The sequence below is a fragment of the Scyliorhinus torazame genome, chromosome 1 (assembly GCF_047496885.1).
Source record: "Scyliorhinus torazame isolate Kashiwa2021f chromosome 1, sScyTor2.1, whole genome shotgun sequence".
Taxonomy (NCBI): domain Eukaryota; kingdom Metazoa; phylum Chordata; class Chondrichthyes; order Carcharhiniformes; family Scyliorhinidae; genus Scyliorhinus; species Scyliorhinus torazame.
The window spans coordinates 103,789,237-103,803,414 of NC_092707.1; the positions used below are offsets into that span (position 1 = coordinate 103,789,237).

A 14,178-nucleotide genomic window follows, 5' to 3' on the forward strand; every position below is an offset into this window, starting at 1 on the left:
CAAAAGAAAACAACAACAAATAAATAAATATTAAATAACAAAAATAAAAACTAGCCCTAATTGGCAACTGCCTTGTCTCAGGCCACCCCCCCCCCCCCCCCCCCCCCAAGTCCTGGGCTGCTGCTGCTGCCTTCTTTTTTCCCCCATCTATCTTTCCGCAAGATATTCGACGAACGGTTGCCACCGCCTGGTAAACCCTTGAGCCGACCCCCTTAGGACGAACTTAATCCGCTCTAACTTTATGAACCCCGCCATATCATTTATCCAGGTCTCCACCCCCGGGGGCTTGGCTTCTTTCCACATTAGCAATATCCTGCGCCGGGCTACTAGGGACGCAAAGGCCAAAACATCGGCCTCTCTCGCCTCCTGCACTCCCGGCTCTTGTGCAACCCCAAATATAGCCAACCCCCAGCTTGGTTCGACCCGGACTCCTACTACTTTCGAAAGCACCTTTGTCACCCCCATCCAAAACCCCTGTAGTGCCGGGCATGACCAAAACATATGGGTATGATTCGCTGGGCTTCTCGAGCACCTCGCACACCTATCCTCCACCCCGAAAAATTTACTGAGCCGTGTTCCAGTCATATGTGCCCTGTGTAATACCTTAAACTGAATCAGGCTTAGCCTGGCGCACGAGGACGACGAGTTTACCCTGTTTAGGGCATCTGCCCACAGCCCCTCCTCGATCTCCTCCCCTAGCTCTTCTTCCCATTTCCCTTTTAGTTCGTCCACCATAGTCTCCCCTTCATCCCTCATTTCCCTATATATATCCGACACCTTACCGTCCCCCACCCATTTCTTCGAGATGACTCTGTCCTGCACCTCTTGTGTCGGGAGCTGCGGGAATTCCCTCACCTGTTGCCTCGCAAAAGCCCTCAATTGCATGTACCTGAATGCATTCCCTTGGGGCAACCCATATTTCTCAGTCAGCGCTCCCAGACTCGCGAACTTCCCATCCACAAATAGATCTTTCAATTGCGTTATACCTGCTCTTTGCCACATTCCATATCCCCCATCCATTCCCCCCGGCGCAAACCTATGGTTGTTTCTTATCGGGGACCCCCCCAATGCTCCGGTCTTTCCCCTATGTCGTCTCCACTGTCCCCAAATCTTCAGTGTAGCTACCACCACCGGACTAGTGGTATAGTTCCTTGGTGAGAACGGCAATGGGGCTGTCACCATAGCCTGCAGGCTGGTCCCCCTACAGGACGCCCTCTCTAATCTCTTCCACGCCGCTCCTTCCTCCTCTCCCATCCACTTACTCACCATTGAAATATTAGCGGCCCAATAATACTCACTTAGGCTCGGTAGTGCCAGCCCCCCCCTATCCCTACTACGCTGTAAGAATCCCTTCCTCACTCTCGGAGTCTTCCCGGCCCAAACAAAACCCATGATACTCTTTTCTATCCTTTTGAAAAAAGCCTTCGGGATCACCACCGGGAGGCACTGAAACACAAAGAGGAATCTCGGGAGGACCACCATCTTAACCGCCTGCACCCTCCCTGCCATTGACAATGCTACCATATCCCATCTCTTGAAATCTTCCTCCATCTGTTCCACCAACCGCGTCAAATTTAGCCTGTGCAATGTGCCCCAATTCTTAGCTATCTGGATCCCCAGGTAACGAAAGTCTCTTGTTACCTTCCTCAACGGTAGGTCTTCTATTTCTCTACTCTGCTCCCCTGGATGCACCACAAACAGCTCACTCTTCCCCATGTTCAATTTATACCCTGAAAAATCCCCAAACTCCCCAAGTATCCGCATTATTTCTGGCATCCCCTCCGCTGGATCCGCCACATATAGTAGCAGATCATCCGCATATAAAGATACCCGGTGTTCTTCTCCTCCCCTAAGTATTCCCCTCCATCTCTTGGAACCTCTCAGCGCTATCGCCAGGGGCTCAATCGCCAGTGCAAACAGTAATGGGGACAGAGGACATCCCTGCCTTGTCCCTCTATGGAGCCGAAAATATGCCGATCCCCGTCCATTCGTGACCACACTCGCCACTGGGGCCCTATACAACAGCTGCACCCATCTAACATACCCCTCTCCAAACCCAAATCTCCTCAACACCTCCCACAGATAATCCCATTCCACTCTATCAAATGCTTTCTCGGCATCCATCGCCACTACTATCTCCGTTTCACCCTCTGGTGGGGCCATCATCATTACCCCTAACAGCCTCCGTATATTCGTGTTCAGCTGTCTCCCCTTCACAAACCCAGTTTGGTCCTCATGAACCACCCCCGGGACACATTCCTCTATTCTCATTGCCATTACCTTGGCCAGGACCTTGGCATCCACATTGAGGAGGGAAATTGGTCTGTAGGACCCGCATTGTAGCGGATCCTTTTCCCTCTTTAAGAGAAGCGATATCGTTGCTTCTGACATAGTCGGGGGCAGTTGTCCCCTTTCCTTTGCCTCGTTAAAGGTCCTCGTCAGTAGCGGGGCGAGCAAGTCCAAATATTTTCTGTAAAATTCAACTGGGAATCCGTCCGGTCCCGGGGCCTTTCCCGTCTGCATGTTCCTAATTCCTTTCACCACTTCTTCTACCGTGATCTGTGCTCCCAGTCCCACCCTTTCCTGCTCTTCCACCTTGGGAATTTCCAGCCGATCCAAAAAATCCATCATTCTCTCCCTCCCATCCGGGGGTTGAGCTTCATACAATTTTTTATAAAATGTCTTGAACACTTCGTTCACTCTCTCCGCTCCCCGCTCCGTCTCTCCTTCCTCGTCCCTCACCCCCCCTATTTCCCTCGCTGCTCCCCTTTTCCTCAATTGGTGTGCCAGCAATCTGCTCGCCTTCTCTCCATATTCATACTGTACACCCTGCGCCTTCCTCCATTGTGCCTCTGCAGTGCCTGTAGTCAGCAAGTCAAATTCCACATGCAGCCTTTGCCTTTCCCTGTACAGTCCCTCCTCCGGTGCTTCCGCATATTGTCTATCCACCCTCAAAAGTTCTTGCAGCAACCGCTCCCGTTCCTTACTCTCCTGCTTCCCTTTATGTGTCCTTATTGATATCAGCTCCCCCCTAACCACCGACTTCAACGCCTCCCAGACCACTCCCACCTGAACCTCCCCATTGTCATTGAGTTCCAAGTACTTTTCAATGCATCCCCTCACCCTTAGGCACACCCCCTCATCCGCCATTAGTCCCATGTCCATTCTCCAGGGTGGGCGCCCTCTTGTTTCCTCCCCTATCTCCAAGTCTACCCAGTGTGGGGCATGATCCGAAATGGCTATAGCCGTATATTCCGTTCCCCTCACCCTCGGGATCAATGCCCTACCCAACACAAAACAGTCTATGCGTGAATAGACTTTATGGACATAGGAGAAAAACGAGAACTCCTTACTCCTAGGTCTACTGAATCTCCACGGGTCCACCCCTCCCATCTGCTCCATAAAATCCTTAAGCACCTTGGCTGCTGCCGGCCTCCTACCAGTCCTGGACTTCGACCTATCCAGCCTTGGTTCCAACACCGTGTTAAAGTCTCCCCCCATTATCAGCTTTCCGGTCTCTAGGTCTGGGATGCGTCCTAGCATTCGCCTCATAAAGTTGGCATCGTCCCAGTTCGGGGCATGCACGTTTACCAAAACCACCATCTCTCCCTGTAATTTGCCACTCACCATCACGTATCTGCCCCCGTTATCCGCCACTATAGTCTTCGCCTCGAACATTACCCGCTTCCCCACTAATATATCCACCCCCCTGTTTTTCGCATCCAGCCCCGAATGGAACACCTGCCCCACCCATCCTTTGCGCAACCTAACCTGGTCTATCAGTTTCAGGTGCGTTTCCTGTAGCATAACCACATCTGCTTTAAGTTTCTTAAGGTGTGCGAGTACTCGTGCCCTCTTTATCGGCCCGTTAAGCCCCCTCACGTTCCACGTGATCAGCCGAGTTGGGGGGCTTCCCACCCCCCCCCCCCTTGCCGGTTAGCCATCATCTTTTTCCAGCTTCTCACCCAGTTCCCACGCAGCTGTATCTCTCCCAGACGGTGCCCCCCCCCGCCCATCCTTTCCCGTACCCACTCCCCCCTTTCCCCAGCAGCAGCAACCCAGTAATTCCCCCCTCCCCCCCCCCCCCCCTGCTAGACCCCCCGCTAGCGTAATTACTCCCCCCATGTTGCTCCCAGAAGTCAGCAAACTCTGGCTGACCTCGGCTTCCCCCCGTGATCACGGCTCGCACCGTGCGACGCCCCCTCCTTCCTGCTTCTCTATTCCCGCCATAATTATCATAGCGCGGGAACCAAGCCCGCGCCTCTCCCTCGGCCCCGCCTCCCATGGCCAACGCCCCATCTCCTCTCCCTCCCCACCTCCCCCCATCACCACCTGTGGGAGAAAGAAAAGTTACCATACCGCAGGATTAAAACATAAAACCCCTCTTCGCCCCCCCCCCATTCGCCCCACCACTTTGTCCAAACGTTCATTTTCATAATCCAATCATTCCAATTTTTCTTCTACAATAAAAGTCCACGCTTCATCCGCCGTTTCAAAGTAGTGGTGCCTCCCTTGATATGTGACCCACAGTCTTGCCGGTTGCAGCATTCCAAATTTTATCTTCTTTTTGTGAAGTACCGCTTTGGCCCGATTAAAGCTCGCCCTCCTTCTCGCCACCTCCGCACTCCAATCTTGATAAACGCGGATCACCGCGTTCTCCCATTTACTACACCGAGTTTTCTTCGCCCATCTAAGGACCATTTCTCTATCCTTAAAACGGAGGAATCTCACCACTATGGCTCTGGGAGTTTCTCCTGCTCTCGATCCTCGCACCATAACTCGGTATGCTCCCTCCACCTCCAACGGACCTGTCGGGGCCTCCGCTCCCATTAACGAGTGCAGCATCGTGCTCACATATGCCCCGACGTCCACCCCCTCCACACCTTCAGGAAGGCCAAGAATCCTCAAGTTGTTCCTCCTTGCGTTGTTTTCCAGTGCCTCCAACCTCTCCACAGATCGTTTCTGGTGTGCCTCCTGTATCTCCGACTTCACCACCAGGCCCTGTATATCGTTCTCATTCTCTGCTGCTTTCGCCTTCACGACCCGAAGCTCCTGCTCCTGGGTCTTTTGTTCCTCTTTCAGCCCTTCAATCGCCTGTAATATCGGGGCCAACAACTCTTTCTTCATTTCCTTTTTTATCTCCTCCACGCAGCGTTTCAAGAACTCTTGTTGCCCCATATGAAACTGCCACCTTCCGACGCCATCTTGGTTTCTGCTTGCCTTCCTTGCCGTTGTTCCAAAGGATCCGCTGCAATCCGGCCACTTTCCTCTCCTTTTTCCATCCGTGTCCAGGGGGAACACCCTTCTGGTTTACCGCACGGTGTTTTTAGCCGTTAAAATTGCCGTTGGGGCTCCTATCAAGAGCCCAAAAGTCCGTTCCACCGGGAGCTGCCGAAACGTGCGACTCAGCTGGTCATCGCCGCACCCGGAACGGTCCTTAACGCTTTTAACAGTCGTCCATATATGTCATCACATTTACCGTCCCTAGTTCGTCCTGAGCTAACAGTCTGTTCAGTAGGGTGTGCCTGGGTATCTGGGGGAATATTATGGTCTCCTTGTGTAGGAGGTCCCGTAGCTGCAGGTAACAGAGTTCATTCCCTTTCGGGATCTGAAGCTTTTACCACAGGGTTGCCATTTTATCGTACATGAACAGGTCCCTTACTGTCGGCCCCCCTTTTTTCCTTTCTCCTCGCTTTGTAGGTAGTTACACACCAATCTAGTCTGTTGTTAGTAATATCTGGCCTGGCTGTGACTGGGAGTAACCCTTGCCGTTTTTTTCACATTCACAGTCATCGAAGGCTCTGTCTCCATCCCATAATGGTGGACTTTGAGATTGGCTTTGTGATATTGTACTGTTCGCTGAGTCTCTGCTGTGGAATTGCTCTGCCGTAAAAGCTGCCTTCCCTGTTTTTTTCAGACTGCCATCCTGTCCGCTCAATCTGCTGCCAATGTGAAGAAAGAGACGCTCTGTCAGCCAGCACTGGAAATCCTGGAGACTTCGAGCCAGGAGTCATCACTGGAGAGTGACTCCGATGATGAGGAAGATGATTACATGGACATATGACACTGTGTGGTTTCCCTGAGCTGCAGTAGTAGGCAGCCAACTACTGAGGGCCTGCAAATACCATTGTAAAGACAAATTGGGAATACAATTTTCTCTGAGGGGATGGAAGTGCACAGTACTTTATATGGAGCACACTGGAACAGCTGCAGCATTCTCTTACCAGCATTGGCCTTTGTAAATATTAGACGCATCGTGGCAGCAAAAATGGGCAGCTGCATCACTGAGCTTCTTGCTTCATTCTCTTCTGACTTTGAAAGATGACTCTAACCTTGTTGGAGCACAAACATTATTGATTTAGTTTGCAGGATCAGATTTCACTAAGAGCATTGGCCTGACTGAGTTTCCAGCTTTCTCGCAGTTCATTTTTTGGGTGGGAAAAGCTGGGTAAACAGGCCATCGCAGTCACTGTGGAGATAGCAAGCGAAAGTCATGTTTTACAAGAGGCTAAAGGACAGAAATGCTGGAAATGGTCAGCTTCTGAAAATACTTTTTTGGGGAGAGCGTCTTTGTTTGAACACCAGGCATACTGAGACCCCTACTGGCTATTTCCAACTTTTCCAGATTAATTCCCTCTTCGATTCTGTTTATATTTTTCCTAATTTTTGTTAAACCCTCCTCAGATGGAGCCCTGAGTTGTGATAGTGTGAACAGTACAGAATGGATTGGAACTTACTTAACTTCACTGTAGATTAAAGGGTTCTGCATAACCTTCAGTTTCTGTGCAGTCTAGATGGCTTGCTTTAACAAAAGTGCCCATTTATCCTTCTGCTGGCTGAAGTCAGGCATCGTTAATCTAATTGAAGCCTAACATTTCCCATCCTTTCATACTGAATCTACACACTTTATTTTTCAGTCATTTATTTCAATTTATAAATGTTATTTTTTGTTACTTGAAGGCTTAGTTGTGGAGAATAGCACACTGTACAACCTGGAGCTCTGTGAACCGATACTGCGGCCATTTCCAGGTTCCCCAGCAGGATATTGGAATGTGTTCAAGAGTGAGACGGTTGAGATATCTTTGAGATAATTGTCCGACTTCACACTGTGTAGAAATCTCCTCTGTTGAAATGGCGCACAATTTATCGCTCAGCATATCATGCACAACACATGCCTGCGACTTTGATGAGTTCTTCAGAAGGGGCCGCTGCACACCTGAAGGTCAAAGTTCAAACATGAGCTTTGTGATTGGCTGATTTTCTAACACCAGCATTGTGAACTCATGATCAGGGCGAGCCCTGGCAGGTAGGTAAACAGTCTCAAAGTTCTGCTAGCCATAACCAATCACTAAGCCTTTGTACAGTAACATTGCCCAGCCCAGTAACAAGAACAACAGGACCAGCAGGTAACATTCTCACTCATATCAAACAGGGAATTGTTACTTGCTAAAGATTGATGCGTGAGGGAATGACAGCGATGGTGTCTGTTACTAGGGAGCTGCCAACCTTCATTCCAGTTTAACCCAACACACAGCCAAATCTTGCTTGAGCTGGGACCGTTAATTCTTTCTGAATTCTTCAGCTGGTATATAATTTGTGGAGCAACTTGCTGGAATGTGAGTGGGGAACAAGTTGGCAAGAAGCACCTGGGAGCAACAGTTTATCTCATCAACCACGTGAGATTTGATGATTGAGGAAGAAACAGGAATGATTGAGAAAGATTGAGTTAAAGTGAAATTCTGTACAGAAAGACCAATAGAGAAAGAAAGATTGGATTAGGAGGGAAAAATGAAAATTCAGAAAAAAGTTGTAAAATTTGATTATTTTTAAAATTCTTTAGAATTTGCTAACTACAGTTTGAATTATTTCTTTTCTGGGCCAGAGGAGTGGATTGGCATTGCATTAACAGTTATCACGTTGTTAAAAGGGTACTTACACTGTTAATTATGAGGCCTACTTTTTGTGGTGAGTTTAATGGACAAATAATGTGCAAATCCAGCAAGTTTTTTAATGTAACATGGAGACTAATGGTGAGATGCTGTTTGTGTGAAGCCACGTTTGTGAAGCAGTGTAAATCAACCAACGGTTTCTGGAAATTCGCAGCTTGCAGTTTCTGCTCCTAAACAGAATCACAGAATTGTTGCGTCGCAGAAGGGGGCCATCCAGCCCATCACGTCTGCACTGGCTCTTCAAATGAGAATCATGACTTTGTGCCATTTTCCTGCCTTTGCCCCGTAACCTCTGCACATTCTTTCTATTCAAATAATCATCCAATGTCCTCTTGAATGTCTCAGTTGAACCTGCCTCGACCAAAGCTTCCAGGCTGTACATTCCAGACCTGAACCATTTGTGTGAAAATGTTTTTTTCTCACATAACATTTGCTTCTTTTGCAAATCATTTTAAATCTGTGCTCACTCATTCTTGATCCTTTTACGAGCAGGAACGGTTTCTCCTGATCTACTCGGTCCAGCCCCCTCATAAATATCTGTATCAAATCTCTTAGCCGCCTTCTCCCCAAGGGGAACAGTCCCAACCTCTCCAATCTATTCACATAACTGAAGTTTCTCATCCCTGGAACCATTCTTGTCGACTTCTTCTGCACCCTCTCCAATGCATTTACATCCTTCCTGTAGTGTGACGGCGCCAGAGGTGGACTTACACTTTTGGGGGGCCCTGTACTCTACCTTTTTGCGGAGTGGGGGGACATCACAACCCACCCTTTGGTAATGTGGCAGCCCACCCCAAATTATATCAAATCCCACCCCCAATGACATCAATGCCATCCTGACCCCGCACACCCTCAGCTCATTTAAAAAAAAAAAATTTAGAGTGTCCAATTCATTTTGTCCAATTAAGGGGCAATTTGGTGTGGCCAATCCACCTACCCTGCACATCTTTGGGTTGTGGGGGCGAAACCCACGCAAATACAGGGAGAATGTGCAAACTCCACAGGAACAGCGACAGTGACCCAGAGCCGGGATCGAACCTGGGACCTCGGTGCCGTGAGGCAGCAGTGCTAACCACTGCGCCACCATGCTGCCCTTACCCGCAGCTCTCATAACGGTGCCTGACCTGGCCTCTGCTCTCACCCCCGTCAGTCCGGTCACCCAGCCCTTCTCATTCTGAGCCCTGGTCTTTGGTCGTGTCACCCCGCTGCCTTCTGCAAACCACGCCGGTGCCTGTCTGACCCTCACATCTCCCAACTGCTCACCTCTCACTTATGTGGCCAGGCCTCGACCTTGATGACCACGTGTGCTCCTGGCTGGCATCCTGACTGTTGCTGGCTTTATCTGGCCTGATATTCCCAGCTTCTGTTCTTTCTTTGGTTGGTTGGCTGGGTCGCCCTCCCTCCCTAGCCCTGGCCTGAAAGTTGAGCGTTGCCCTGCTGCTCCACCTGACAGCCATTGGCCAGTGCCTCCTCCTTGGCCCTCGCTGAAGGATTCGCAGGCTCGCACCCCGACGTAAGGTTGGCGACTTCACCCTTGCCTCGGGCTGCCAGGCCAATCAGAAACCTGGCTGCTGCTTCACTAAAGGAAAGTTCAGAAATTTCACACCAGACAATCAGGAGATCTGTCCAAAATGCTCTAAGGTATCCACCACCTCTCGACGTCTGGGACCGTGCTCCCCACTGTAAGGGGGCTCCAGTGACTAGAGTCCGATGTTGTTCTGAATTGCTCATTCTTGAGTCAGCAAATTCAGAGCTACCAGGCTGTGACTGGTACTCCCACAGCCACCTCTCAGTATGTGCCCCACCCCCATTGGCTGGGCCCTGCGTTGCAGCGCTGTATATATCATTGTAAGTCCGCCTCTGTGTGACACCCAGAACTATACACCATACTCCATCTGAGAACTATCTAGTGTCTAGCATAAGTTCAGCATAACCTCCTTGCTATTATACTCTATGCCCCTATTAATTAAGCCCAGAATACTATGTTAACATCTCTCTCCACCTGGCCTGCCACCTGCAATGATCTATGCACATTATATACCCTGGACTCCCTGCTCCTGCATCCCCTTTAGAGTTGTACCTTTATTTTTGTCACTCATTGTGTTCTTCTTACCAAAAGGCATCACCTCACATTTCTCCGCACTGAACTTCATCTGACCCTTTTCGGGCCACTTCACCAACTTGTCTCTGTCCTTCTGAAGTTCTACATTGTCCTCATGGTTTGCAATGCTTCCAAGTTTTGTGGCATCACAAACTTTGAAATTGTCCCTTGCGCACCATGATCTAGATAATTAATGTATATCAGGAAAAGCAAGGGTCCCAGTACCGACCCCTGGGGAACTCGACATCAAACCTCACTCCAGCCCGAAAAATATCCACTGACCATTACTCTTCTATTTCCAATTTTATATCCACACATATTAAAAGATTTAATAACAGTGACACATTAACACGTATTACCTTACCAGAGAAAAATTGGCCCAAAGTCTCTGCAGTTTTATTTCTAAAACAGGTGAAGCTGGAGCTGGGTTCTGTCCACTGGATAAAATTATTTTTGAGATATCCCTGGATCGGTTTAAATTATGTTTGAAGATCATTGTATGTGTATAAGAGAACAACACGAGTATGTTTTTCCCTGAAGTGCTGAGAGAAGGACAGCAACAGTGTTTGACCCCACAACACAAACTCCACAGGTTTACAATTTCTGACACCAGACAATATTCCATTAAACATAAAGCAATGAGAACCTGAACTGAAGTTGTTTGTTATTTATTATTCACCAGAATCTGAATTCCTGTAAAAGAGTCAGTAGTAATTCTGACAAACGGACCATCCCATAATTGATCATTTCACAGTTTATAATAATTAAACCACCATTACATTTTCAAGTCCTTTTCTATTTTAAAGCATTTGCAGCAGTAAAGCATTAATGTCTTCTCGAATGCAGCTCCATGTCTATGGCTGCCATCCTTCTCCCACCCTGTGTCCTAGAGAGATGGGTTGACAGAGCTAAATCCAGGCACTGTGTCAGTGCAGTGAGACAATCACACTGGATCGTACTCCAGCACTTCTCATGGGCAGTTACAGAGCATCTTTGCTTGGGAAAGTAGGGCAGTTCCTGTTTGTCCATGGCATTCCAAGTACTTGCATTTATATGGCATCTTTTAATGTAATAAAAGCTCTTCACAGGTACAATTAAATAATAAGGCTTGACACTGTACCACATAAGAAGAAATATCGGTGACCAAAGAGGTTGATTTTAAAGAGCTCAAAGAAGGAGAGAGATATAGCATGGTGGAGAAGTTTAAAGAGGGATCTAGGGCTGAGACAACTAAAGGCATGGCTGCCAGTGTTGGAACAATCAGGAATGTTCAACGGTCAGGTTTGGAAGAGCACAGAGATCTCAGCACTGATAGAATCGAAAAATGTAAAAAGAGCTTGAAATAATTGGTACTTCAGACCTCCCAAGATTAATAGCATAGTGGCAAAGCAATAGGGTGCCGTTCAAGAAGTACTTGTGTGAGATAAAAGCCCTTATGACCAACAACCCCAGCACACTGGAGGCAGAGGCTCCACTTCAAATAACAAGAAAACATCTTTCGATAGAGTGCTGTTGGAAAGTCAATGACTTTAAAAGCAAGGCAAACCCTTGATGAAAACGCTTCACCAGTTATATAGGTCCTGTCTTATAAGCTCAGCCACGCGCACACTGAGGAATTGCTCACATTTCCCACATTATAATCAGTAAAGGGTGGTCAGGTATAGCACCTTGTGTAGAAAGAAGGCTCAGAGCACGGCTTACAGCCACTGAGCAGGAAATCCATTTCTGCTGCCAGTTCTGACCATGTGTCGGCAGGCACAGACAGCATTGCACTTGTGTCAAGTGGAACTGGATCCCAGCTTGAGGTGAGCAGCTTAACCTCCACAAGATCACTCCTCCGTATTTAGGCCCAGTTTATCTTATTAGTCCACTTCATAGTGCGTGGAGAGTGGTGAAAACATAAACCTCCCCTTCCTTGCATCCTTTTCATGTTAATGGAACCTGCGTTGCCGGTTAAGCCCCTTGGTGCAGCTTACACAGGGCTTAGAGACCTGTGCTCACCCGAACTAAAATCACAAGGCTTAGTTCAGTTGGCTGTATGGCTAGTTTGTGATGCGGAGCAACGCCAATGATGCAGGTTCAATTCCCGCATGGGCTAAGGTTACTCATGAAGGCCCTGCCCTCTCAACCTTGCCCCTCAGCTGAGGCGTGGTGACCCTCCAGTTAAATCACCTGTCAGCTCTCAGCAGCCAATGGTCCTCTGGGACTGTGGCGACATTTACATTTATGGCCTTGCCTGAGCTGGAGTCTCGATCTGACTGATGAGTTTTGCCAGCTTCTCACCAGTAAGAACTGAATGGGCAGGGATTCCAGGAATGACGAGCAGAGTGTTTGATTCATGAGAGGTCCACCGGGCTATTCAAAGAACAGCAGGAGTTTTTTTAATTCTTTCACGGGGTGTCATCGTCACTGGCTAGGCCAACATTTGTTGCCTATCCATCATTTCCCTTGAACTGTGGGACTTGCCAGGCCATTTCAGGGGGTGTTCAACAGTCACATCTAGGCCAGACCAGGTAAGAATGGCAGATGTTTTCCAGTAAAAGACAATAGCGAAGCAGATGGATTTTCATGACAATCGATGGTAGTTTTCATGATCACCGTGACTGAAACTAGCTTTCAATTCCATATTTATTCATTAAATTTAAATTTCACCAGCTGCCGTGGTGGGATTTGATCCTTCACCCATCAGATAATCTCTTGCGAATTGGCTGCTGCAGTTATCTTCATTGTGATAGTGACTACATTTTTACTTCACTGATTGAAGTGCTTTGGGAGATCTTGAGGTCATAAAAGGTACTCTATAAATGCAAATTTGCCCTTTCCTTCGTGACACTTTTGTTGTGTAAGTACACGATTAGTGTGTACAAGGGGAGGATTTACCATTCTGATCATGTGTGAGGTAATCTGAATTTTTCTGAGACAATTACTGCAAGGCCCCAGAGCAGTGTTTGTACTTGAATATCTTGGAAAATTGTAAAATATATGCTAATTATTCTAAACAGCTGTTCCAGTTAGTATGGAATGTCTTTTTATATTGTATTTTTTCTAAGGGCTTCTGCATCCTGAGTGATCACTTGTACATTTTTACAGGAAGTGTTCTTAAACCATGTTTTCGCTTAGCTGCAAAAAAAAAAAGCAATTGAAGTATCGGGCCTTTACTATTGAATGTTCTGTCACAGGAATGATCTCTGCTTTTTTTATATGCAATGTTTTAACCGTAAAGCTATTCTGATTCAACTCTTGTACATAAAAAGAACATCTTTTTTTGAAAAGGAGGAAATCTGTTACAGTGTTCGCATGTGAAATGGTACCAGCTGACGGCAGCTACTAATAAAACTCCACAGCCGGACAGGCTCTTGGAATGGACAAGCTGACCATTTGCGTCATTCTTTGCTTCACATTCACTCTGATGCATATCAGCGTCGTCAACCATTGCTCACACCATTTCCTAAGTGGTGAGGCTGGCCACTTACTGACCCAGTCTTGGTTTGATCCTTAAAGTTAATAGAGAGAAGGAAACTCCTATAACGCCAATCTGACCTGGATTCAAACCCACTCCCGGAGGCACCAGTCTGGTCTTATTTCTCAACTCTGCCCTGAAGCCTGTCTGCCCATTCACTTACTGGGGTTGACTGATGCTAGACTGCAAGCTAAATACCCACAATTCCAAAATGCATGGGACTTGTTTTATATTTGACACCTGCCGAGGTTACCTTGGGCCACTGGAGCCTTCCTTTCCTAGTTGATTCTGCATGCTGTTGATGCTTATAAAATTTCACTTCACAATTCAATATGTAAAGTATTATTGTAAAGAACCTCGGCAGAATATTCATTTTCACCACTTGGACCCTCCCCGCCAACGTTAAGTGCAGTGTATCCCACCTCTGAAGATCCTCCCTGGCCTCCTCCACCAGCTTAGTTAAGTTCCACTTATGGAGCTACGTCCATTCCCTCGCTACCTGAATCCCCAAGTACCTAAACCTATCCCTCGCTACCGTAAATGGCATCCCCCCTAAATTAACCCGCTGTGCCAGCTCATTCACTGGGAATACCTCGCTTTTCCCTACATTCAGCTTGTATCCCAAGAACCCTCCAAACCTCCCCAACAGGCCCATAATCCTTCCCATA

General features: G+C 47.9%; 1 protein-coding gene across 5 annotated transcripts in view; it reads left to right on the forward strand.

Moving 5' to 3' along the window:
• The window catches only part of cabin1 (calcineurin binding protein 1), an 807,975-nt gene extending 794,556 nt beyond the window's left edge, over window positions 1–13,419 (forward strand). For all 5 annotated transcript variants that reach the window (XM_072499122.1, XM_072499139.1, XM_072499102.1 and 2 more), the window contains one exon: window positions 5,918–13,419. In XM_072499122.1, the coding sequence (XP_072355223.1) occupies window positions 5,918–6,064 (147 nt within the window). In that variant the 3' untranslated portion in view covers window positions 6,065–13,419. The remainder of the gene's footprint in view (window positions 1–5,917) is intronic.
• The last annotated feature ends 759 nt before the right edge of the window (window positions 13,420–14,178 follow it).